This window comes from Lampetra fluviatilis, unplaced genomic scaffold (genome assembly GCF_964198595.1).
Source record: "Lampetra fluviatilis unplaced genomic scaffold, kcLamFluv1.1 SCAFFOLD_328, whole genome shotgun sequence".
NCBI lineage: Eukaryota > Metazoa > Chordata > Hyperoartia > Petromyzontiformes > Petromyzontidae > Lampetra > Lampetra fluviatilis.
The window spans coordinates 1-25,000 of NW_027620441.1; the positions used below are offsets into that span (position 1 = coordinate 1).

Genomic DNA, 25,000 nt, shown 5'->3' on the forward strand with positions numbered 1-25,000 from the left:
AAGCTCCCCCGTGTAGCCTGCACCAGGCTGTAGGGGCAAGTGCCGTTAGCAGCAGCAGCAGCAGCTGTGAAGGTAGAGACACAGACAAAGCTCCCCCGTGTAGCCTCTAACAGACTGTAGGGGCAAGTGCCGTTAGCGAGTAGCACCACCCGCTCCCAGTGCTAGCGATGTTCACTACGCTACTCCGCTACACCAGGTACTCGTTTGAGGCCGAGTAGACCTAGGGGAGGCCCAGGACCGGTTCAAAAAATCGTCACCGTGAGCGGGAATCGAACTTGGGTAGCCAGGTTCTTAGCGCTAACCACTACACCCACCGCTCCCCACTCCCCACACACACATGTACGTGTGTGTGTGTGCGTGTGTGTGTGTGCGTGTGTGTGTATGTGTGTGAGTGTGTGTATGTGTGTGCGTGTATGTGTGTGTGTGTATGTACGTGTATGTGTGTGAGTGTGTGTGTACGTGTATGAGTGTGTGTGTGCGTGTGAGTGTGTGCGTGTATGTGTGTGAGTGTGTGTATGTGTGTGCGTGTGTGTGTGTATGTACGTGTGTGTGTGTGTAGGTGTGTGTGTAGGTGTGTGTGTGTAGGTGTGTGTAGGTGTGTGTGTGTAGGTGTGTGTGTGTAGGTGTGTGTGTGTAGGTGTGTGTGTAGGTGTGTGTGTAGGTGTGTGTGTAGGTGTGTGTGTAGGAGTGTGTGTAGGTGTGTGTGTGTAGGTGTGTAGGGGTGTGTGTGTGTAGGTGTGTGTGTGTAGGTGTGTGTGTAGGTGTGTGTGTAGGTGTGTGTAGGTGTGTGTGTGTGTAGGTGTGTGTGTAGGTGTGTGTGTAGGTGTGTGTGTGTAGGTGTGTGTGTAGGTGTGTGTGTAGGTGTGTGTGTAGGTGTGTGTGTAGGTGTGTAGGTGTGTGTGTGTAGGTGTGTGTGTAGGTGTGTGTGTAGGTGTGTGTGTAGGTGTGTGTGTAGGTGTGTGTGTAGGTGTGTGTGTGTAGGTGTGTGTGTGTGTGTAGGTGTGTGTGTAGGTGTGTGTGTAGGTGTGTGTGTAGGTGTGTGTGTAGGTGTGTGTGTGTGTGTGTGTAGGTGTGTGTAGGTGTAGGTGTGTGTGTGTGTAGGTGTGTGTAGTGTAGGTGTGTGTGTAGGTGTGTGTGTAGGTGTGTGTGTGTGTGTGTAGGTGTGTGTAGGTGTGTGTGTAGGTGTGTGGTGTGTAGGTGTGTGTGTGTAGGTGTGTGTGTAGGTGTGTGTGTGTAGGTGTAGGTGTGTGTGTGTGTAGGTGTGTAGGTGTGTGTGGTAGGTGTGTGGTGTAGGTGTGTGTAGGTGTGTGTGTAGTGTGTGTGTAGGTGTGTGTGTGTAGGTGTGTGTAGGTGTAGGTGTGTGTGTGTAGGTGTGGTGTGTAGGTGTGTGTGTAGGTGTGTGTGTAGGGTGGTGTGTGTAGGTGTGTGTGTGTGTGTGTAGGTGTGTGTGGTGTGTGTGTAGGTGTGTGTGTAGGTGTGTGTAGGTGTGTGTAGGTGTGTGTGTAGGTGTGTGTGTAGGTGTGTGTGTAGGTGTGTGTGTAGGTGTGTGTAGGTGTGTGTGTAGGTGTGTGGTGTAGGTGTGTGTGTAGGTGTGTGGTGTAGGTGTGTGTGTAGGTGTGTGTAGGGTGTGTGTGTAGGTGTGTGTGTGTGTAGGGTGTGGTGTAGGTGTGTGTGTGTGGTGTGTGTGTAGGTGTGGTGTGTGTTGGTGTGTGTGTGTAGGTGTGTGTGTGGTGGGTGTGTGTGTGTAGGTGTGTGTGTAGGTGTGTGTGTGTTGGTGTGTGTGTAGGTGTGTGTAGGTGTGTGTGTAGGTGTGTGTGTAGGTGTGTGTGTGGTAGGTGTGTGTAGGTGTGGTAGGTGTGTGTAGGTGTAGGTGTGTGTGTCTTCAAGGGGTCTTCTTCCAAATGGTGTAGAAGACCCAGCTGGGCACAGTCAAGGTCACAGCAGCTACAACCACCACCAACAACAAAACCAACAACAACCACCACCACCACCACCAACAACAACCACCAACAACAACAACCAACAACAACAACCACCACCACCAACAACAACAACCACCAACAACAATCACCACCACCAACAACAACCACCAACAACAACAATCACCACCACCAACAACCACCAACAACAAAACCAACCACCAACAACAACAACCACCACCAATAACAACCACCACCACCAACAACAACAACCACCACCAACAAGAACAATCACCACCAACAACAACCACCAACAACAACCACCAACAACACCAACAACAACCACCACCAACAACTAACAACCACCAACAACAATCACCAGTTAGTGTACTAGTTAGTGTACTAGTGGTAGTAGTGGTAGTAGTTAGTGTGCTAGTTAGTGTACTAGTTAGTGTGCTAGTTAGTGTACTAGTGTACTAGTTAGTGTGCTAGTTAGTGTACTAGTTAGTGTGCTAGTTAGTGTACTAGTTAGTGTGCTAGTTAGTGTACTAGTGTACTAGTTAGTGTACTAGTTAGTGTACTAGTTAGTGTGCTAGTTAGTGTGCTAGTTAGTGTACTAGTTAGTGTACTAGTTAGTGTACTAGTTAGTGTACTAGTTAGTGTGCTAGTTAGTGTGCTAGTTAGTGTACTAGTTAGTGTGCTAGTTAGTGTACTAGTTAGTGTGCTAGTTAGTGTACTAGTTAGTGTACTAGTTAGTGTACTAGTTAGTGTACTAGTTAGTGTACTAGTTAGTGTACTAGTTAGTGTACTAGTTAGTGTGCTAGTTAGTGTGCTAGTTAGTGTACTAGTTAGTGTGCTAGTTAGTGTACTAGTTAGTGTGCTAGTTAGTGTACTAGTTAGTGTACTAGTTAGTGTACTAGTTAGTGTGCTAGTTAGTGTGCTAGTTAGTGTACTAGTTAGTGTGCTAGTTAGTGTACTAGTTAGTGTGCTAGTTAGTGTACTAGTTAGTGTACTAGTTAGTGTACTAGTTAGTGTACTAGTTAGTGTACTAGTTAGTGTGCTAGTTAGTGTGCTAGTTAGTGTACTAGTTAGTGTGCTAGTTAGTGTGCTAGTTAGTGTGCTAGTTAGTGTACTAGTTAGTGTACTAGTTAGTGTACTAGTTAGTGTGCTAGTTAGTGTGCTAGTTAGTGTACTAGTTAGTGTGCTAGTTAGTGTGCTAGTTAGTGTGCTAGTTAGTGTGCTAGTTAGTGTACTAGTTAGTGTACTAGTTAGTGTACTAGTTAGTGTACTAGTTAGTGTGCTAGTGTACTAGTGTACTAGTTAGTGTACTAGTTAGTGTACTAGTTAGTGTGCTAGTTAGTGTACTAGTTAGTGTGCTAGTTAGTGTACTAGTTAGTGTGCTAGTTAGTGTACTAGTTAGTGTACTAGTTAGTGTACTAGTTAGTGTGCTAGTTAGTGTGCTAGTTAGTGTACTAGTTAGTGTACTAGTTAGTGTGCTAGTTAGTGTACTAGTTAGTGTGCTAGTTAGTGTACTAGTTAGTGTACTAGTTAGTGTACTAGTTAGTGTACTAGTGTACTAGTTAGTGTGCTAGTTAGTGTACTAGTTAGTGTACTAGTTAGTGTGCTAGTTAGTGTACTAGTTAGTGTGCTAGTTAGTGTACTAGTTAGTGTGCTAGTTAGTGTACTAGTTAGTGTACTAGTTAGTGTGCTAGTTAGTGTACTAGTTAGTGTGCTAGTTAGTGTACTAGTTAGTGTACTAGTTAGTGTACTAGTTAGTGTACTAGTGTACTAGTTAGTGTGCTAGTTAGTGTACTAGTTAGTGTACTAGTTAGTGTGCTAGTTAGTGTACTAGTTAGTGTGCTAGTTAGTGTGCTAGTTAGTGTACTAGTTAGTGTACTAGTTAGTGTGCTAGTTAGTGTACTAGTGTACTAGTTAGTGTGCTAGTTAGTGTGCTAGTTAGTGTACTAGTTAGTGTGCTAGTTAGTGTACTAGTTAGTGTGCTAGTTAGTGTACTAGTTAGTGTACTAGTTAGTGTACTAGTTAGTGTACTAGTTAGTGTACTAGTGTACTAGTTAGTGTGCTAGTTAGTGTACTAGTTAGTGTGCTAGTTAGTGTGCTAGTTAGTGTACTAGTTAGTGTGCTAGTTAGTGTACTAGTTAGTGTGCTAGTTAGTGTACTAGTTAGTGTACTAGTTAGTGTGCTAGTTAGTGTACTAGTTAGTGTGCTAGTTAGTGTACTAGTTAGTGTACTAGTTAGTGTACTAGTTAGTGTACTAGTTAGTGTACTAGTGTACTAGTTAGTGTGCTAGTTAGTGTACTAGTTAGTGTACTAGTTAGTGTGCTAGTTAGTGTACTAGTTAGTGTGCTAGTTAGTGTGCTAGTTAGTGTACTAGTTAGTGTACTAGTTAGTGTACTAGTTAGTGTGCTAGTTAGTGTACTAGTGTACTAGTTAGTGTGCTAGTTAGTGTGCTAGTTAGTGTGCTAGTTAGTGTGCTAGTTAGTGTACTAGTTAGTGTACTAGTTAGTGTGCTAGTTAGTGTACTAGTTAGTGTGCTAGTTAGTGTACTAGTGTACTAGTTAGTGTACTAGTTAGTGTACTAGTTAGTGTGCTAGTTAGTGTGCTAGTTAGTGTGCTAGTTAGTGTGCTAGTTAGTGTGCTAGTTAGTGTGCTAGTTAGTGTACTAGTTAGTGTACTAGTTAGTGTGCTAGTTAGTGTACTAGTTAGTGTACTAGTTGGTGTGCTAGTTAGTGTACTAGTTAGTGTGCTAGTTAGTGTACTAGTTAGTGTACTAGTTAGTGTACTAGTTAGTGTACTAGTTGGTGTACTAGTTAGTGTACTAGTTGGTGTGCTAGTTAGTGTACTAGTTAGTGTACTAGTTAGTGTACTAGTTAGTGTACTAGTTAGTGTACTAGTTAGTGTACTAGTTAGTGTACTAGTTAGTGTACTAGTTAGTGTGCTAGTTAGTGTACTAGTGTACTAGTTAGTGTGCTAGTTAGTGTACTAGTGTACTAGTTAGTGTACTAGTTAGTGTGCTAGTTAGTGTACTAGTTAGTGTACTAGTGTACTAGTTGGTGTGCTAGTTAGTGTACTAGTGTACTAGTTAGTGTACTAGTTAGTGTGCTAGTTAGTGTACTAGTTAGTGTACTAGTGTACTAGTTAGTGTGCTAGTTAGTGTACTAGTTAGTGTGCTAGTTAGTGTACTAGTTAGTGTGCTAGTTAGTGTACTAGTTAGTGTACTAGTTAGTGTACTAGTTAGTGTGCTAGTTAGTGTACTAGTTAGTGTACTAGTTAGTGTACTAGTTAGTGCTAGTTAGTGTACTAGTTAGTGTACTAGTTAGTGTACTAGTTGGTGTGCTAGTTAGTGTACTAGTTAGTGTACTAGTTAGTGTACTAGTTAGTGTGCTAGTTAGTGTACTAGTTAGTGTACTAGTGTACTAGTTAGTGTGCTAGTTAGTGTACTAGTTAGTGTGCTAGTTAGTGTACTAGTTAGTGTACTAGTAAGTGTGCTAGTTGGTGTGCTAGTTAGTGTGCTAGTTAGTGTACTAGTTAGTGTACTAGTAAGTGTGCTAGTTAGTGTACTAGTTAGTGTACTAGTTAGTGTACTAGTTAGTGTGCTAGTTAGTGTGCTAGTTAGTGTACTAGTAAGTGTGCTAGTTAGTGTACTAGTTAGTGTACTAGTTAGTGTACTAGTTAGTGTACTAGTTAGTGTTACTAGTTAGTGTGCTAGTTAGTGTACTAGTTAGTGTACTAGTTAGTGTACTAGTTAGTGTGCTAGTTAGTGTACTAGTTAGTGTGCTAGTTAGTGTACTAGTTAGTGTGCTAGTTAGTGTACTAGTTAGTGTGCTAGTTAGTGTGCTAGTTAGTGTGCTAGTTAGTGTGCTAGTTAGTGTGCTAGTTAGTGTACTAGTTAGTGTGCTAGTTAGTGTACTAGTAAGTGTGCTAGTTAGTGTGCTAGTTAGTGTGCTAGTTAGTGTACTAGTTAGTGTGCTAGTTAGTGTGCTAGTTAGTGTACTAGTAAGTGTGCTAGTTAGTGTACTAGTTAGTGTACTAGTTAGTGTACTAGTTAGTGTACTAGTTAGTGTACTAGTTAGTGTTACTAGTTAGTGTGCTAGTTAGTGTACTAGTTAGTGTACTAGTTAGTGTACTAGTTAGTGTGCTAGTTAGTGTACTAGTTAGTGTACTAGTTAGTGTTACTAGTTAGTGTGCTAGTTAGTGTACTAGTTAGTGTACTAGTTAGTGTGCTAGTTAGTGTACTAGTTAGTGTACTAGTTAGTGCTAGTTAGTGTACTAGTTAGTGTGCTAGTTAGTGTACTAGTTAGTGTACTAGTGTACTAGTAAGTGTGCTAGTTAGTGTACTAGTTAGTGTGCTAGTTAGTGTACTAGTTAGTGTACTAGTTAGTGTACTAGTTAGTGTGCTAGTTAGTGTACTAGTTAGTGTGCTAGTTAGTGTACTAGTTGGTGTGCTAGTTAGTGTACTAGTTAGTGTACTAGTGTACTAGTAAGTGTGCTAGTTAGTGTACTAGTTAGTGTGCTAGTTAGTGTACTAGTTAGTGTACTAGTGTACTAGTAAGTGTGCTAGTTAGTGTACTAGTTAGTGTGCTAGTTAGTGTACTAGTTAGTGTACTAGTTGGTGTACTAGTTAGTGTACTAGTTAGTGTACTAGTTAGTGTACTAGTGTACTAGTTAGTGTGCTAGTTAGTGTACTAGTTAGTGTGCTAGTTAGTGTGCTAGTTAGTGTACTAGTTAGTGTGCTAGTTAGTGTGCTAGTTAGTGTACTAGTTAGTGTACTAGTGTACTAGTTAGTGTGCTAGTTAGTGTGCTAGTTAGTGTACTAGTTAGTGTGCTAGTTAGTGTGCTAGTTAGTGTACTAGATAGTGTACTAGTTAGTGTACTAGTTAGTGTACTAGTTAGTGTACTAGTTGGTGTACTAGTTAGTGTGCTAGTTAGTGTACTAGTTAGTGTGCTAGTTAGTGTGCTAGTTAGTGTACTAGTTAGTGTACTAGTTAGTGTGCTAGTTAGTGTGCTAGTTAGTGTGCTAGTTAGTGTACTAGTTGGTGTACTAGTTAGTGTGCTAGTTAGTGTGCTAGTTAGTGTGCTAGTTAGTGTACTAGTGTACTAGTTAGTGTACTAGTAAGTGTGCTAGTTAGTGTACTAGTTAGTGTGCTAGTTAGTGTACTAGTTAGTGTGCTAGTTAGTGTACTAGTGTACTAGTAAGTGTGCTAGTTAGTGTACTAGTTAGTGTGCTAGTTAGTGTACTAGTTAGTGTGCTAGTTAGTGTGCTAGTTAGTGTACTAGTTAGTGTGCTAGTTAGTGTATAGTTAGTGTGCTAGTTAGTGTACTAGTTAGTGTACTAGTTGGTGTGCTAGTGTACTAGTTAGTGTACTAGTTAGTGTGCTAGTTAGTGTACTAGTTAGTGTACTAGTTGGTGTGCTAGTGTACTAGTTAGTGTACTAATTAGTGTGCTAGTTAGTGTACTAGTTAGTGTACTAGTGTACTAGTAAGTGTGCTAGTTAGTGTACTAGTTAGTGTGCTAGTTAGTGTACTAGTTAGTGTGCTAGTTAGTGTACTAGTTAGTGTACTAGTGTACTAGTTAGTGTACTAGTTAGTGTGCTAGTTAGTGTACTAGTTAGTGTACTAGTTAGTGTACTAGTGTACTAGTGTACTAGTTAGTGTACTAGTTAGTGTACTAGTGTACTAGTTAGTGTGCTAGTTAGTGTGCTAGTTAGTGTGCTAGTTAGTGTGCTAGTTAGTGTGCTAGTTAGTGTACTAGTGTACTAGTTAGTGTACTAGTTAGTGTACTAGTGTACTAGTGTACTAGTTAGTGTACTAGTTAGTGTACTAGTGTGCTAGTTAGTGTGCTAGTTAGTGTGCTAGTTAGTGTGCTAGTTAGTGTGCTAGTTAGTGTACTAGTGTACTAGTTAGTGTACTAGTTAGTGTACTAGTGTACTAGTGTACTAGTTAGTGTGCTAGTTAGTGTACTAGTGTACTAGTGTACTAGTGTACTAGTTAGTGTACTAGTTAGTGTACTAGTGTACTAGTTAGTGTACTAGTTAGTGTACTAGTGTACTAGTGTACTAGTTAGTGTGCTAGTTAGTGTACTAGTTAGTGTGCTAGTTAGTGTGCTAGTTAGTGTACTAGTTAGTGTACTAGTTAGTGTGCTAGTTAGTGTACTAGTTAGTGTACTAGTTAGTGTACTAGTTAGTGTACTAGTGTACTAGTTAGTGTACTAGTTAGTGTGCTAGTTAGTGTACTAGTGTGCTAGTTAGTGTGCTAGTTAGTGTACTAGTTAGTGTGCTAGTTAGTGTACTAGATAGTGTACTAGTTAGTGTGCTAGTTAGTGTGCTAGTTAGTGTACTAGTTAGTGTACTAGTTAGTGTACTAGTTAGTGTACTAGATAGTGTACTAGTTAGTGTGCTAGTTAGTGTGCTAGTTAGTGTACTAGTGTACTAGTTAGTGTACTAGTTAGTGTACTAGTTAGTGTGCTAGTTAGTGTACTAGTTAGTGTACTAGTTAGTGTACAAGTTAGTGTACTAGTTAGTGTACTAGTTAGTGTACTAGTTAGTGTGCTAGTTAGTGTACTAGTGTGCTAGTTAGTGTGCTAGTTAGTGTACTAGTTAGTGTACTAGTTAGTGTACTAGTGTACTAGTTAGTGTACTAGTTAGTGTGCTAGTTAGTGTACTAGTTAGTGCACTAGTTAGAGTACTAGTTAGTGTACTAGTTGGTGTACTAGTTGGTGTGCTAGTTAGTGTGCTAGTTAGTGTACTAGTTAGTGCACTAGTTAGTGTACTAGTTAGTGTACTAGTTGGTGTACTAGTTAGTGTACTAGTTAGTGTACTAGTTAGTGTACTAGTTAGTGTGCTAGTTAGTGTACTAGTTAGTGTACTAGTGTACTAGTTAGTGTACTAGTTAGTGTGCTAGTTAGTGTGCTAGTTAGTGTGCTAGTTAGTGTACTAGTTAGTGTGCTAGTTAGTGTGCTAGTTAGTGTACTAGTTAGTGTACTAGTGTACTAGTTAGTGTACTAGTTAGTGTGCTAGTTAGTGTACTAGTTAGTGTACTAGTGTACTAGTGTACTAGTTAGTGTACTAGTTAGTGTACTAGTTGGTGTACTAGTTGGTGTGCTAGTTAGTGTACTAGTTGGTGTGCTAGTTAGCGTACTAGTGTACTAGTTAGTGTACTAGTGTACTAGTTAGTGTACTAGTTAGTGTACTAGTGTACTAGTTAGTGTGCTAGTTAGTGTGCTAGTTAGTGTGCTAGTTAGTGTACTAGCTAGTGTACTAGTGTACTAGTTAGTGTACTAGTTAGTGTGCTAGTTAGTGTACTAGTTAGTGTACTAGTTAGTGTACTAGTTAGTGTGCTAGTTAGTGTACTAGTTAGTGTACTAGTTAGTGTACTAGTGTACTAGTTAGTGTACTAGTTAGTGTGCTAGTTAGTGTACTAGTTAGTGTACTAGTTAGTGTACTAGTTAGTGTGCAAGTTAGTACTAGTTAGTACTAGTTAGTACTAGTTAGTGTACTAGTGTACTAGTTAGTGTACTAGTTAGTGTACTAGTTAGTGTACTAGTGTACTAGTTAGTGTACTAGTTAGTGTGCTAGTTAGTGTACTAGTTAGTGTACTAGTGTGCTAGTTAGTGTACTAGTTAGTGTACTAGTTAGTGTACTAGTTAGTGTGCAAGTTAGTACTAGTTAGTACTAGTTAGTACTAGTTAGTGTACTAGTGTGCTAGTTAGTGTGCTAGTTAGTGTGCTAGTTAGTGTACTAGTGTACTAGTTAGTGTACTAGTTAGTGTGCTAGTGTGCTAGTGCACTAGTTAGTGTACTAGTGTGCTAGTGTACTAGTTGGTGTGCTAGTTAGTGTGCTAGTTAGTGTGCTAGTGTACTAGTTGGTGTGCTAGTTAGTGTACTAGTGTGCTAGTGTACTAGTTGGTGTGCCAGTTAGTGTACTAGTGTGCTAGTGTACTAGTTGGTGTGCTAGTTAGTGTGCTAGTTAGTGTACTAGTTGGTGTGCTAGTTAGTGTACTAGTTAGTGTACTAGTTAGTGTACTAGTTAGTGTGCTAGTTGGTGTGCTAGTTAGTGTACTAGTTAGTGTACTAGTTAGTGTACTAGTGTGCTAGTGTACTAGTTGGTGTGCTAGTGTACTAGTTGGTGTGCTAGTTAGTGTACTAGTTAGTGTACTAGTTAGTGTACTAGTTAGTGTACTAGTTAGTGTACTAGTTAGTGTGCTAGTTGGTGTGCTAGTTGGTGTGCTAGTGTACTAGTTGGTGTACTAGTTAGTGTGCTAGTTAGTGTACTAGTTAGTGTACTAGTTAGTGTACTAGTTGGTGTGCTAGTTGGTGTGCTAGTTAGTGTACTAGTTAGTGTACTAGTTAGTGTACTAGTTAGTGTGCTAGTTAGTGTACTAGTTAGTGTGCTAGTTGGTGTGCTAGTTGGTGTGCTAGTTGGTGTGCTAGTGTACTAGTTGGTGTGCTAGTTAGTGTGCTAGTTAGTGTGCTAGTGTACTAGTTGGTGTGCTAGTTAGTGTGCTAGTGTACTAGTTGGTGTGCCAGTTAGTGTACTAGTGTGCTAGTGTACTAGTTGGTGTGCTAGTTAGTGTGCTAGTTAGTGTACTAGTTGGTGTGCTAGTTAGTGTACTAGTTAGTGTACTAGTTAGTGTACTAGTTAGTGTACTAGTTAGTGTGCTAGTTGGTGTGCTAGTTAGTGTACTAGTTAGTGTACTAGTTAGTGTACTAGTGTGCTAGTGTACTAGTTGGTGTGCTAGTGTACTAGTTGGTGTGCTAGTTAGTGTACTAGTTAGTGTACTAGTTAGTGTACTAGTTGGTGTGCTAGTTAGTGTACTAGTTAGTGTACTAGTTAGTGTACTAGTTGGTGTGCTAGTTGGTGTGCTAGTTGGTGTGCTAGTGTACTAGTTGGTGTACTAGTTAGTGTGCTAGTTAGTGTACTAGTTAGTGTACTAGTTGGTGTGCTAGTTGGTGTGCTAGTTAGTGTACTAGTTAGTGTACTAGTTAGTGTGCTAGTGTGCTAGTTAGTGTACTAGTTAGTGTGCTAGTTGGTGTGCTAGTTGGTGTGCTAGTGTACTAGTTGGTGTACTAGTTAGTGTACTAGTTAGTGTACTAGTTAGTGTACTAGTTAGTGTACTAGTTAGTGTACTAGTGTACTAGTTAGTGTACTAGTGTGCTAGTTGGTGTGCTAGTGTACTAGTTAGTGTACTAGTTAGTGTACTAGTTAGTGTACTAGTTAGTGTACTAGTTAGTGTACTAGTGTACTAGTTAGTGTACTAGTGCACTAGTTGGTGTGCTGGTTGGTGGCAGTGAGGATACAGCTCGAGGTACGAGGGCACGTTGGCCGTGCGTCGGGAGAATCCCACAGGAGGCTGCAGCTGCCCCAGGTGCTTCTCGTAGAGACTCAGAGCGTCACGCATGTTGAAGCCGTTACCCTGCACACGCACACACATGTCACACGCATGTTGAAGCCGTTACCCTAAACACAAGCACACACACGTCACACGCATGTTGTAGCCGTTGCACTGCACACGCACACACACGTCACACGCATGTTGAAGCCGTTGCCCTGCACACGCACACACACGTCACACGCATGTTGTAGCCGTTGCACTGCACACGCACACACACGTCACACGCATGTTGTAGCCGTTACACTGCACACACGCACACACATGTCACACGCATGTTGAAGCCGTTACCCTGCACACAGTCACACACATGTCACACGCATGTTGTAGCAGTTACCCTGCACACGCACACACACGTCACACGCATGTTGTAGCCGTTACCCTGCACACAGTCACACACATGTCACACGCATGTTGTAGCCGTTACACTGCACACAGTCACACACATGTCACACGCATGTTGTAGCAGTTACCCTGCCCACACACGCACACACATGTCACACGCATGTTGTAGCCGTTGCACTGCACACGCACACACATGTCACACGCATGTTGTAGCCGTTACACTGCACACACGCACACACATGTCACACGCATGTTGAAGCCGTTACCCTGCACACAGTCACACACATGTCACACGCATGTTGTAGCCGTTACCCTGCACACAGTCACACACATGTCACACGCATGTTGAAGCCGTTACCCTGCACACAGTCACACACATGTCACACGCATGTTGTAGCAGTTACCCTGCACACGCACACACACGTCACACGCATGTTGTAGCCGTTACCCTGCACACAGTCACACACATGTCACACGCATGTTGTAGCCGTTACACTGCACACAGTCACACACATGTCACACGCATGTTGTAGCAGTTACCCTGCCCACACACGCACACACATGTCACACGCATGTTGTAGCCGTTGCACTGCACACGCACACACATGTCACACGCATGTTGTAGTCGTTACGCTGCACACGCACACACATGTCACACGCATGTTGTAGTCGTTACGCTGCACACAGTCACAAAGTGACACACGCACACAGACCTGGTGAGTACCTGCTGAGTACCTGGTGAGTACTTGGTGAGTACCTGGTGAGTACCTGGTGAGTACTTGGTGAGTGCTTGGTGAGTACCTGGTGAGTACCTGGTGAGTACCTGGTGAGTACCTGGTGAGTACTTGGTGAGTACCTGGTGAGTACTTGGTGAGTACTTGGTGAGTACCTGGTGAGTACCTGGTGAGTACCTGGTGAGTACCTGGTGAGTACCTGGTGAGTACTTGGTGAGTACCTGGTGAGTACCTGGTGAGTACCTGGTGAGTACTTGGTGAGTACCTGGTGAGTACCTGGTGAGTACTTGGTGAGTACCTGGTGAGTACTTGGTGAGTACCTGGTGAGTACCTGCTGAGTACTTGGTGAGTACTTGGTGAGTACCTGCTGAGTACCTGGTGAGTACTTGGTGAGTACCTGGTGAGTACTTGGTGAGTACTTGGTGAGTACCTGGTGAGTGCCTGGTGAGTACCTGGTGAGTACCTGGTGAGTACCTGGTGAGTACTTGGTGAGTACTTGGTGAGTACCTGCTGAGTACTTGGTGAGTACTTGGTGAGTACTTGGTGAGTACCTGGTGAGTACTTGGTGAGTACTTGGTGAGTACCTGGTGAGTACTTGGTGAGTACCTGGTGAGTACCTGGTGAGTACCTGGTGAGTACCTGCTGAGTACCTGGTGAGTACCTGGTGAGTACTTGGTGAGTACCTGGTGAGTACCTGGTGAGTACTTGGTGAGTACTTGGTGAGTGCCTGGTGAGTACCTGGTGAGTACCTGGTGAGTACTTGGTGAGTACCTGGTGAGTGCCTGGTGAGTACCTGGTGAGTACTTGGTGAGTACCTGGTGAGTGCTTGGTGAGTACCTGGTGAGTACCTGGTGAGTACCTGGTGAGTACCTGCTGAGTACTTGGTGAGTACCTGGTGAGTGCCTGGTGAGTACCTGGTGAGTACTTGGTGAGTACCTGGTGAGTGCCTGGTGAGTACCTGGTGAGTACCTGGTGAGTGCCTGGTGAGTACCTGGTGAGTACTTGGTGAGTACCTGGTGAGTGCTTGGTGAGTACCTGGTGAGTACTTGGTGAGTGCCTGGTGAGTGCCTGGTGAGTACCTGGTGAGTACTTGGTGAGTGCCTGGTGAGTGCCTGGTGAGTACCTGGTGAGTACTTGGTGAGTACCTGGTGAGTGCCTGGTGAGTACCTGGTGAGTACTTGGTGAGTACCTGGTGAGTACCTGGTGAGTGCTTGGTGAGTACCTGGTGAGTACCTGGTGAGTACCTGGTGAGTACCTGCTGAGTACTTGGTGAGTACCTGGTGAGTACCTGGTGAGTACCTGGTGAGTACCTGGTGAGTACCTGGTGAGTGCCTGGTGAGTGCCTGGTGAGTACTTGGTGAGTACCTGGTGAGTACTTGGTGAGTACCTGGTGAGTACTTGGTGAGTACCTGGTGAGTACTTGGTGAGTACCTGGTGAGTACTTGCTGAGTACCTGGTGAGTACCTGGTGAGTACCTGGTGAGTACTTGGTGAGTGCCTGGTGAGTACCTGGTGAGTACCTGGTGAGTACCTGGTGAGTACCTGGTGAGTACTTGGTGAGTGCCTGGTGAGTACCTGGTGAGTACCTGGTGAGTACTTGGTGAGTACCTGGTGAGTACTTGGTGAGTACTTGGTGAGTGCCTGGTGAGTGCCTGGTGAGTACCTGGTGAGTACCTGCTGAGTACCCGGTGAGTACTTGGTGAGTACTTGGTGAGTACTTGGTGAGTGCCTGGTGAGTACTTGGTTAGTACCTGGTGAGTACTTGGTGAGTACCTGGTGAGTACTTGGTGAGTACCTGGTGAGTACCTGGTGAGTACCTGGTGAGTACTTAGTGAGTACTTGGTGAGTACCTGGTGAGTACCTGATGAGTACCTGGTGAGTACTTGGTGAGTACTTGGTGAGTACCTGGTGAGTACTTGGTGAGTGCCTGGTGAGTACTTGGTGAGTACCTGGTGAGTACCTGGTGAGTACTTGGTGAGTACTTGGTGAGTACCTGGTGAGTACTTGGTGAGTGCCTGGTGAGTACTTGGTGAGTACCTGGTGAGTACCTGGTGAGTACTTGGTGAGTACCTGGTGAGTACTTGGTGAGTACCTGGTGAGTACCTGGTGAGTACTTGGTCAGTACCTGGTGAGTGCCTGGTGAGTACTTGGTGAGTACTTGGTGAGTACCTGGTGAGTACTTGGTGAGTACCTGGTGAGTACCTGGTGAGTACTTGGTCAGTACCTGCTGAGTACCTGGTGAGTACTTGGTGAGTGCTTGGTGAGTGCCTGGTGAGTACCTGGTGAGTACTTGGTGAGTACCTGGTGAGAACCTGGTGAGTACTTGGTGAGTACCTGGTGAGTACTTGGTGAGTACCTGGTGAGAACCTGGTGAGTACCTGGTGAGTGCCTGGTGAGTACTTGGTGAGTACCTGGTGAGTACCTGGTGAGTACCTGGTGAGTACTTGGTGAGTGCCTGGTGAGTACCTGGTGAGTACTTGGTGAGTACTTGGTGAGTACCTGCTGAGTACTTGGTGAGTACCTGGTGAGTACCTGGTGAGTACCTGGTGAGTGCCTGGTGAGTACTTGGTGAGTACCTGGTGAGTACTTGGTGAGTACCTGGTGAGTACTTGGTGAGTACTTGGTGAGTACTTGGTGAGTACTTGGTGAGTACCTGGTGAGTACTTGGTGAGTACTTGGTGAGTACTTGGTGAGTACCTGGTGAGTACCTGCTGAGTACTTGGTGAGTACTTGGTGAGTACTTGGTGAGTACCTGGTGAGTACCTGGTGAGTACCTGCTGAGTACTTGGTGAGTACTTGGTGAGTACCTGGTGAGTACCTGGTGAGTACTTGGTGAGTACTTGGTGAGTACTTGGTGAGTACCTGGTGAGTACCTGGTGAGTACTTGGTGAGTACCTGGTGAGTGCCTGGTGAGTACCTGGTGAGTACCTGGTGAGTACTTGGTGAGTACCTGGTGAGTACCTGCTGAGTACTTGGTGAGTACCTGGTGAGTACTTGGTGAGTACTTGGTGAGTACTTGGTGAGTACCTGGTGAGTACCTGCTGAGTACTTGGTGAGTACTTGGTGAGTACTTGGTGAGTACCTGGTGAGTACTTGGTGAGTACTTGGTGAGTACCTGGTGAGTACTTGGTGAGTACCTGGTGAGTACTTGGTGAGTACTTGGTGAGTACCTGGTGAGTACCTGGTGAGTACTTGGTGAGTACTTGGTGAGTACTTGGTGAGTACCTGGTGAGTACTTGGTGAGTACCTGGTGAGTACTTGGTGAGTACTTGGTGAGTACTTGGTGAGTGCCTGGTGAGTACCTGGTGAGTACTTGGTGAGTACCTGGTGAGTACCTGGTGAGTACCTGGTGAGTACCTGGTGAGTACTTGGCGAGTACCTGGCGAGTACCTGGTGAGTACCTGGTGAGTACCTGGTGAGTACTTGGTGAGTACCTGGTGAGTACTTGGTGAGTACTTGGTGAGTACTTGGTGAGTACCTGGTGAGTGCCTGGTGAGTACCTGGTGAGTACCTGGTGAGTACCTGGTGAGTGCCTGGTGAGTACCTGGTGAGTACCTGGTGAGTACCTGCTGAGTACTTGGTGAGTAATTGGTGAGTACCTGGTGAGTACTTGGTGAGTAATTGGTGAGTACCTGGTGAGTACTTGGTGAGTACCTGGTGAGTACCTGGTGAGTACTTGGTGAGTACCTGGTGAGTACCTGGTGAGTGCCTGGTGAGTACTTGGTGAGTACCTGGTGAGTACTTGGTGAGTACTTGGTGAGTACCTGGTGAGTACCTGGTGAGTACTTGGTGAGTACCTGGTGAGTACTTGGTGAGTACTTGGTGAGTACCTGGTGAGTACCTGGTGAGTACTTGGTGAGTACTTGGTGAGTACCTGGTGAGTACCTGGTGAGTACTTGGTGAGTACCTGGTGAGTACTTGGTGAGTACCTGGTGAGTACCTGGTGAGTACCTGGTGAGTACCTGGTGAGTACTTGGCGAGTACCTGGCGAGTACCTGGTGAGTACCTGGTGAGTACCTGGTGAGTACCTGGTGAGTACTTGGTGAGTACTTGGTGAGTGCCTGGTGAGTACTTGGTGAGTACTTGGTGAGTACCTGGTGAGTACCTGGTGAGTACTTGGTGAGTACCTGGTGAGTACCTGGTGAGTGCCTGGTGAGTACCTGGTGAGTACCTGGCGAGTACCTGGTGAGTACCTGGTGAGTACTTGGTGAGTAATTGGTGAGTAATTGGTGAGTACCTGGTGAGTATCTGGTGAGTACCTGGTGAGTACTTGGCGAGTACCTGGCGAGTACCTGGTGAGTACTTGGCGAGTACCTGGTGAGTACCTGGTGAGTGCCTGGTGAGTACCTGGTGAGTACCTGGCGAGTACCTGGTGAGTACCTGGTGAGTACTTGGTGAGTAATTGGTGAGTAATTGGTGAGTACCTGGTGAGTACCTGGTGAGTACCTGGTGAGTACTTGGTGAGTACCTGGTGAGTACTTGGTGAGTGCCTGGCGAGTACCTGGTGAGTACCTGGTGAGTACCTGGTGAGTACTTGGTGAGTACCTGGTGAGTACTTGGTGAGTACCTGGTGAGTACCTGGTGAGTACTTGGTGAGTACTTGGTGAGTACCTGGTGAGTACTTGGTGAGTACCTGGCGAGTACCTGGTGAGTACTTGGTGAGTACCTGGTGAGTACTTGGTGAGTACCTGGTGAGTACTTGGTGAGTACCTGGTGAGTACCTGGTGAGTACTTGGTGAGTACCTGGTGAGTGCCTGGTGAGTACCTGCTGAGTACTTGGTGAGTACCTGGTGAGTACCTGGTGAGTACCTGCTGAGTACTTGGTGAGTACTTGGTGAGTACCTGGTGAGTACCTGGTGAGTACCTGCTGAGTACTTGGTGAGTACCTGGTGAGTACCTGGTGAGTACCTGGTGAGTACTTGGTGAGTACCTGGTGAGTACCTGGTGAGTACCTGGTGAGTACTTGGTGAGTACCTGCTGAGTACTTGGTGAGTACCTGGTGAGTACCTGCTGAGTACTTGGTGAGTACCTGGTGAGTACTTGGTGAGTACCTGGTGAGTGCCTGGTGAGTACTTGGTGAGTACCTGGTGAGTACTTGCTGAGTACCTGGTGAGTACTTGGTGAGTACCTGGTGAGTACCTGGTGAGTACCTGCTGAGTACCTGGTGAGTACCTGGTGAGTACCTGGTGAGTACCTGGTGAGTACTTGGTGAGTACCTGGTGAGTACCTGGTGAGTACTTGGTGAGTACCTGGTGAGTACCTGGTGAGTACCTGGTGAGTACTTGGTGAGTACCTGGTGAGTACCTGGTGAGTACTTGGTGAGTACCTGGTGAGTACTTGGTGAGTACCTGGTGAGTACCTGGTGAGTACTTGGTGAGTACCTGCTGAGTACCTGGTGAGTACTTGGTGAGTACCTGCTGAGTACCTGGTGAGTACCTGGGTGAGGTATTTGCCGTCTGGGCGTAGAACCTTGAGGGAGAGTTCCAGGATGAGCCACAAGAAGTCCCAAGACGAGTCTGGGGGGGGAGGGGGGGGGGGTGGTGAGTGGTGAGTGGTGAGTGTTGGTGGTGAGTGGTGAGTGTTGGTGGTGAGTGGTGAGCTGTGGTGAGTGTTGGTGGTGAGTGGTGAGCTGTGGTGAGTGGTGGTTACCGTGGTGGTGAGTGGTGAGTGTTGGTGGTGAGTGTTGGTGGTGAGTGGTGAGTGTTGGTGGTGAGTGGTGAGCTGTGGTGAGTGGTGAGTGGTGAGCTGTGGTGAGTGGTGGTTACCGTGGTGGTGAGTGGTGAGTGGTGGTGAGTGGTGGTTACCGTGGTGGTGAGTGGTGAGTGGTGAGCTGTGGTGAGTGTTGGTTACCGTGGTGCTGAGTGGTGGTGAGTGGTGGTTACCGTGGTGCTGAGTGGTGGTGAGTGGTGGTTACCGTGGTGGTGAGTGGTGAGTGGTGAGCTGTGGTGAGTGGTGAGTGGTGAGCTGTGGTGAGTGGTGGTTACCGTGGTGGTGAGTGGTGGTTGTGAGTGGTGAGTGGTGAGTGCTGAGTGGTGAGCTGTGGTGAGTGTTGGTGAGTGTTGGTTACCGTGGTGGTGAGTGGTGAGTGGTGAGCTGTGGTGAGTGGTGGTGAGTGGTGAGTGGTGAGCTGTGGTGAGTGGTGAGTGGTGAGTGGTGAGTGGTGAGCTGTGGTGAGTGGTGAGTGTTGGTGGTGAGTGGTGAGTGGTGGTGAGTGGTGAGTGGTGAGTGGTGAGCTGTGGTGAGTGTTGGTGAGTGGTGAGCTGTGGTGAGTGGTGAGTGTTGGTGAGTGTTGGTGAGTGTTGGTGAGTGGTGGTTACCGTGGTGGTGAGTGGTGGTTACCGTGGTGGTGAGTGGTGGTGAGTGTTGGTGAGTGGTGAGTGGTGAGCTGTGGTGAGTGTTGGTGGTGAGTGGTGAGTGTTGGTGGTGAGTGTTGGTTACCGTGGTGGTGAGTGGTGGTGAGTGTTGGTGGTGAGTGTTGGTTACCGTGGTGGTGAGTGGTGGTGAGTGGTGAGTGGTGAGCTGTGGTGAGTGTTGGTGGTGAGTGGTGAGTGTTGGTGGTGAGTGTTGGTTACCGTGGTGGTGAGTGTTGGTGAGTGGTGAGTGGTGGTGAGTGTTGGTGGTGAGTGGTGAGCGGTGGTGAGTGGTGGTGAGTGGTGAGTGGTGGTGAGTGTTGGTGGTGAGTGGTGAGTGGTGAGTGGTGGTGAGTGGTGAGCTGTGGTGAGTGGTGGTGGTGAGTGGTGAGTGTTGGTGGTGAGTGTTGGTTACCGTGGTGGTGAGTGGTGGTGAGTGTTGGTGGTGAGTGGTGAGCGGTGGTGAGTGTTGGTGAGTGGTGAGTGGTGGTGAGTGTTGGTGGTGAGTGGTGGTGAGTGGTGAGTGGTGAGTGTTGGTGAGTGTTGGTGGTGAGTGGTGAGCGGTGGTGAGTGGTGGTGAGTGGTGAGTGGTGGTGAGTGTTGGTGGTGAGTGGTGGTGAGTGGTGAGTGGTGAGTGTTGGTTACCGTGGTGGTGAGCGGTGGTGAGTGGTGGTGAGTGGTGAGTGGTGGTGAGTGTTGGTGGTGAGTGGTGAGTGGTGAGTGTTGGTGAGTGTTGGTGGTGAGTGGTGAGTGGTGAGTGTTGGTGAGTGTTGGTTACCGTGGTGGTGAGCGGTGGTGAGTGGTGGTGAGTGGTGAGTGGTGAGCGGTGGTGAGTGGTGGTGAGTGGTGAGTGGTGAGTGTTGGTGGTGAGTGTTGGTTACCGTGGTGGTGAGTGTTGGTGAGTGTTGGTGGTGAGTGTTGGTGGTGAGTGTTGGTTACCGTGGTGGTGAGTGTTGGTGAGTGTTGGTGGTGAGTGTTGGTGGTGAGTGTTGGTGGTGAGTGTTGGTTACCGTGGTGGTGAGTGGTGAGTGGTGAGCTGTGGTGAGTGTTGGTGAGTGGTGAGTGTTGGTGAGTGGTGAGTGTTGGTTACCGTGGTGGTGAGTGGTGAGTGTTGGTGAGTGGTGAGTGTTGGTGGTGAGTGTTGGTTACCGTGGTGGTGAGTGGTGAGTGGTGAGCTGTGGTGAGTGTTGGTGAGTGGTGAGTGGTGAGTGGTGGTGAGTGGTGAGCTGTGGTGAGTGTTGGTTACCGTGGTGGTGAGTGTTGGTGAGTGGTGAGTGTTGGTGGTGAGTGGTGAGCTGTGGTGAGTGCTGGTTACCGTGGTGGTGAGCGGTGGAGATGGGGATGGCTGTGAGGTCGTTGATGATGAAGTCAAACTCCGTGCGGCTGTCGGCGTAGCGACGCAGAGCGGGGACACAGTCACCCACCACTATCTACACACACACACAGTCACCCACACAGTCACACACACAGTCACACAGTCACACACACACACAGTCACCCACACAGTGACACACACACACACAGTCACACACACACACAGTCACACACACAGTCACACACAGTCACACAGTCACACACACACACACAGTGACACACACAGTCACACACACAGTCACACAGTCACACAGTCACACACACACACAGTCACACACACAGTCACACACACAGTCACACACACAGTCACACACACAGTCACACACACACACAGTGACACACACACACACAGTCACACACACAGTCACACACACAGTCACACACACACACAGTCACCCACCACTATCTACACACACACAGTCACACACACACACAGTCACCCACCACTATCTACACACACACAGTCACACACACAGTCACACACACACACAGTCACCCACCACTATCTACACACACACAGTCACACACACAGTCACACACACAGTCACACACACACACACACAGTCACACACACACACACACACACAGTCACCCACCACTATCTACACACACACAGTCACACACACAGTCACACAGTCACACAGTCACACACACACACACAGTCACACACACAGTCACACACACAGTCACACAGTCACACACACAGTCACACACACAGTCACACACACAGTCACACACACAGTCACACACACACACACAGTCACACACACAGTCACACACACAGTCACACAGTCACACAGTCACACACACAGTCACACAGTCACACACACACACAGTGACACACACACACACACACACAGTGACACACACACACACAGTCACCCACCACTATCTACACACACACAGTCACACACACAGTCACACACACAGTCACACACACAGTCACACAGTCACCCACCACTATCTACACACACACAGTCACACACACAGTCACACACACAGTCACACACACAGTCACACAGTCACACACACACACACAGTGACACACACACACACACAGTGACACACACACACACAGTCACCCACCACTATCTACACACACAGTCACACACACAGTCACACAGTCACACAGTCACACACACACACACAGTGACACACACACACAGTGACACACACAGTCACCCACCACTATCTACACACACACAGTCACACACACAGTCACACACACAGTCACACAGTCACACAGTCACACACACACACACAGTGACACACACACACAGTGACACACACACACACAGTCACCCACCACTATCTACACACACAGTCACACACAGTCACACAGTCACAGTCACACACACACACACAGTGACACACACAGTCACACAGTCACACAGTCACACACACACACACAGTGACACACACACAGTCACACACACACACACAGTGACACACACACACAGTCACACAGTCACACACACAGTCACCCACCACTATCTACACACACACAGTCACACACACAGTCACACAGTCACACACACAGTCACCCACCACTATCTACACACACACAGTGTCACACACACAGTCACACAGTCACACACACAGTCACCCACCACTATCTACACACACACAGTGTCACACACACAGTCACACAGTCACACAGTCACACACACAGTCACCCACCACTATCTACACACAGACACACAGTCAGTGTCACACACACACACAGTGACACACACACACAGTCACACAGTCACCCACCACTATCTACACACAGTCAGTCAGTGTCACACACACACACAGTCACACACACAGTCACACACACACACAGTCACACACACACACAGTCACACACACACACAGTCACACACACAGACACACACACACAGTCACACACACAGTCACACACACACACACAGTCACACACACACAGTCACACACACACACAGTCACACACACACACACAGTCACACACACACACAGTCACACACACACAGTCACACACACACACAGTCACACACACAGTCACACACACAGTCACACACACAGTCACACAGTCACACACACACAGTCACACACACACACACACAGTCTACACACACACACACAGTCACACACACACACAGTCTACACACACACACACAGTCACACACACACACACACACAGTCTACACACACAGTCACACACACACACAGTCACACACACACAGACACACACACACAGTCACACACACAGTCACACACACACAGTCACACACACACAGTCACACACACACACACAGTCACACACACACACAGTCACACACACACACACAGTCACACACACACACAGTCACACACACAGTCACACACACAGTCACACAGTCACACACACACAGTCACACACACAGTCACACACACACACAGTGACACACACACACACAGTCACACACACACACAGTCACACACACACACAGTCACACACACACACAGTCACACACACACAGTCACACACACAGTCACACACACACACAGTGACACACACACACACAGTCACACACACAGTCACACACACAGTCACACAGTCACACAGTCACACACACAGTCACCCACCACTATCTACACACAGACACACAGTCAGTGTCACACACACACAGTGACACACACACACACACACAGTCACACAGTCACCCACCACTATCTACACACACACAGTCACACACACAGTCACACACACAGTCACACACACACACACAGTCACACACACACAGTGACACACACAGTCACACACACACACACAGTCACACACACAGTCACACACACACACAGTGACACACACACACACAGTCACCCACCACTATCTACACACACACAGTCACACACACAGTCACACACACACAGTCACCCACCACTATCTACACACAGTCAGTCAGTGTCACACACACACACACAGTCACACACACACACACACAGTCACACACACACACACACAGTCACACAAACACACAGTCACACACACACACAGTCACACACACACACAGTCACACACAGACAGTGGTGAGTAGGTGGTGAGTGTTGGTGAGTGAGTGTGGTGAGTGGTGAGTGGTGAGTAGGTGGTGAGTAGGTGGTGAGTGAGTAGGTGGTGAGTGGTGAGTGTGTGGTGAGCTCACCTGGTGAGTGAGTGTGTGGTGAGTGAGTGGTGAGTGAGTGGTGAGTGTGTGGTGAGTGTGTGGTGAGTAGGTGGTGAGTGGTGAGTGTGTGGTGAGTGTGTGGTGAGCTCACCTGGTGGGTGGTGAGTAGGTGGTGAGTGTGTGGTGAGCTCACCTGGTGAGTGAGTGTGTGGTGAGTGAGTAGGTGGTGAGTGGTGAGTGGTGAGTAGGTGGTGAGTGGTGAGTGTGGTGAGTGAGTGTGGTGAGTGTGTGGTGAGCTCACCTGGTGAGTGAGTGTAGTGGTGAGTGAGTAGGTGGTGAGTAGGTGGTGAGTGGTGAGTGTGTGGTGAGTGAGTGGTGAGCTCACCTGGTGAGTGAGTGTGTGGTGAGTGAGTGGTGAGTGTGTGGTGAGTAGGTGGTGAGTGGTGAGTGTGTGGTGAGTGTGTGGTGAGCTCACCTGGTGGGTGGTGAGTAGGTGGTGAGTGTGTGGTGAGCTCACCTGGTGAGTGAGTGTAGTGGTGAGTGAGTAGGTGGTGAGTAGGTGGTGAGTGGTGAGTGTGTGGTGAGTGAGTGGTGAGCTCACCTGGTGAGTGAGTGTGTGGTGAGTGAGTGGTGAGTGAGTGGTGAGTGTGTGGTGAGTAGGTGGTGAGTGGTGAGTGTGTGGTGAGTGTGTGGTGAGCTCACCTGGTGGGTGGTGAGTAGGTGGTGAGTGTGTGGTGAGCTCACCTGGTGAGTGAGTGTGTGGTGAGTGAGTGGTGAGTGAGTGGTGAGTGAGTGTGGTGAGTGTGTGGTGAGCTCACCTGGTGAGTGAGTGTGTGGTGAGTGAGTGGTGAGTGAGTGGTGAGTGTGTGGTGAGTAGGTGGTGAGTGGTGAGTGTGTGGTGAGTGTGTGGTGAGCTCACCTGGTGGGTGGTGAGTAGGTGGTGAGTGTGTGGTGAGCTCACCTGGTGAGTGAGTGTAGTGGTGAGTGAGTAGGTGGTGAGTAGGTGGTGAGTGGTGAGTGTGTGGTGAGTGAGTGGTGAGCTCACCTGGTGAGTGAGTGTGTGGTGAGTGAGTGGTGAGTGAGTGGTGAGTGTGTGGTGAGTAGGTGGTGAGTGGTGAGTGTGTGGTGAGTGTGTGGTGAGCTCACCTGGTGGGTGGTGAGTAGGTGGTGAGTGTGTGGTGAGCTCACCTGGTGAGTGAGTGTGTGGTGAGTGAGTGGTGAGTGAGTGGTGAGTGAGTGTGGTGAGTGTGTGGTGAGCTCACCTGGTGAGTGAGTGTGTGGTGAGTGAGTGGTGAGTGAGTGGTGAGTGTGTGGTGAGTAGGTGGTGAGTGGTGAGTGTGTGGTGAGTGTGTGGTGAGCTCACCTGGTGGGTGGTGAGTAGGTGGTGAGTGTGTGGTGAGCTCACCTGGTGAGTGAGTGTGTGGTGAGTGAGTGGTGAGTGAGTGGTGAGTGAGTGTGGTGAGTGTGTGGTGAGCTCACCTGGTGAGTGAGTGTGTGGTGAGTGAGTGGTGAGTGAGTGGTGAGTGTGTGGTGAGTAGGTGGTGAGCTCACCTGGTGGGTGGGTCCACTGAGTGAGTCGAGGGCGTCACCGCACACGGAGCGGAGATGAGTGGTGAGTGGTGAGTGGTGAGTAGGTGGTGTGTGGTGAGTGAGTGTGGTGAGTGAGTGTGGTGAGTGGTGAGCTCACCTGGTGAGTGAGTGTGTGGTGAGTGAGTGTGTGGTGAGTGTGTGGTGAGCTCACCTGGTGAGTGGGTCCACTGAGTGAGT

General features: G+C 47.4%; 1 protein-coding gene across 1 annotated transcript in view; it reads right to left on the minus strand.

The window, feature by feature from the left end:
* Positions 1–1,847: 1,847 nt before the first annotated feature.
* Positions 1,848–25,000, minus strand: part of SMS (spermine synthase) — a 67,698-nt gene continuing 44,545 nt past the window's right edge. Inside the window, exons 7-11 of the mRNA XM_078884536.1 lie at positions 24,975–25,000; positions 20,068–20,182; positions 17,839–17,918; positions 11,233–11,348; positions 1,848–1,919 (exon numbers count right to left, since the gene is read on the minus strand). The exon at positions 24,975–25,000 is cut by the window's right edge and continues 64 nt beyond it. Of these exons, the coding sequence (XP_078740662.1) occupies positions 1,883–1,919; positions 11,233–11,348; positions 17,839–17,918; positions 20,068–20,182; positions 24,975–25,000 (374 nt within the window). The 3' untranslated portion in view covers positions 1,848–1,882. The remainder of the gene's footprint in view (positions 1,920–11,232; positions 11,349–17,838; positions 17,919–20,067; positions 20,183–24,974) is intronic.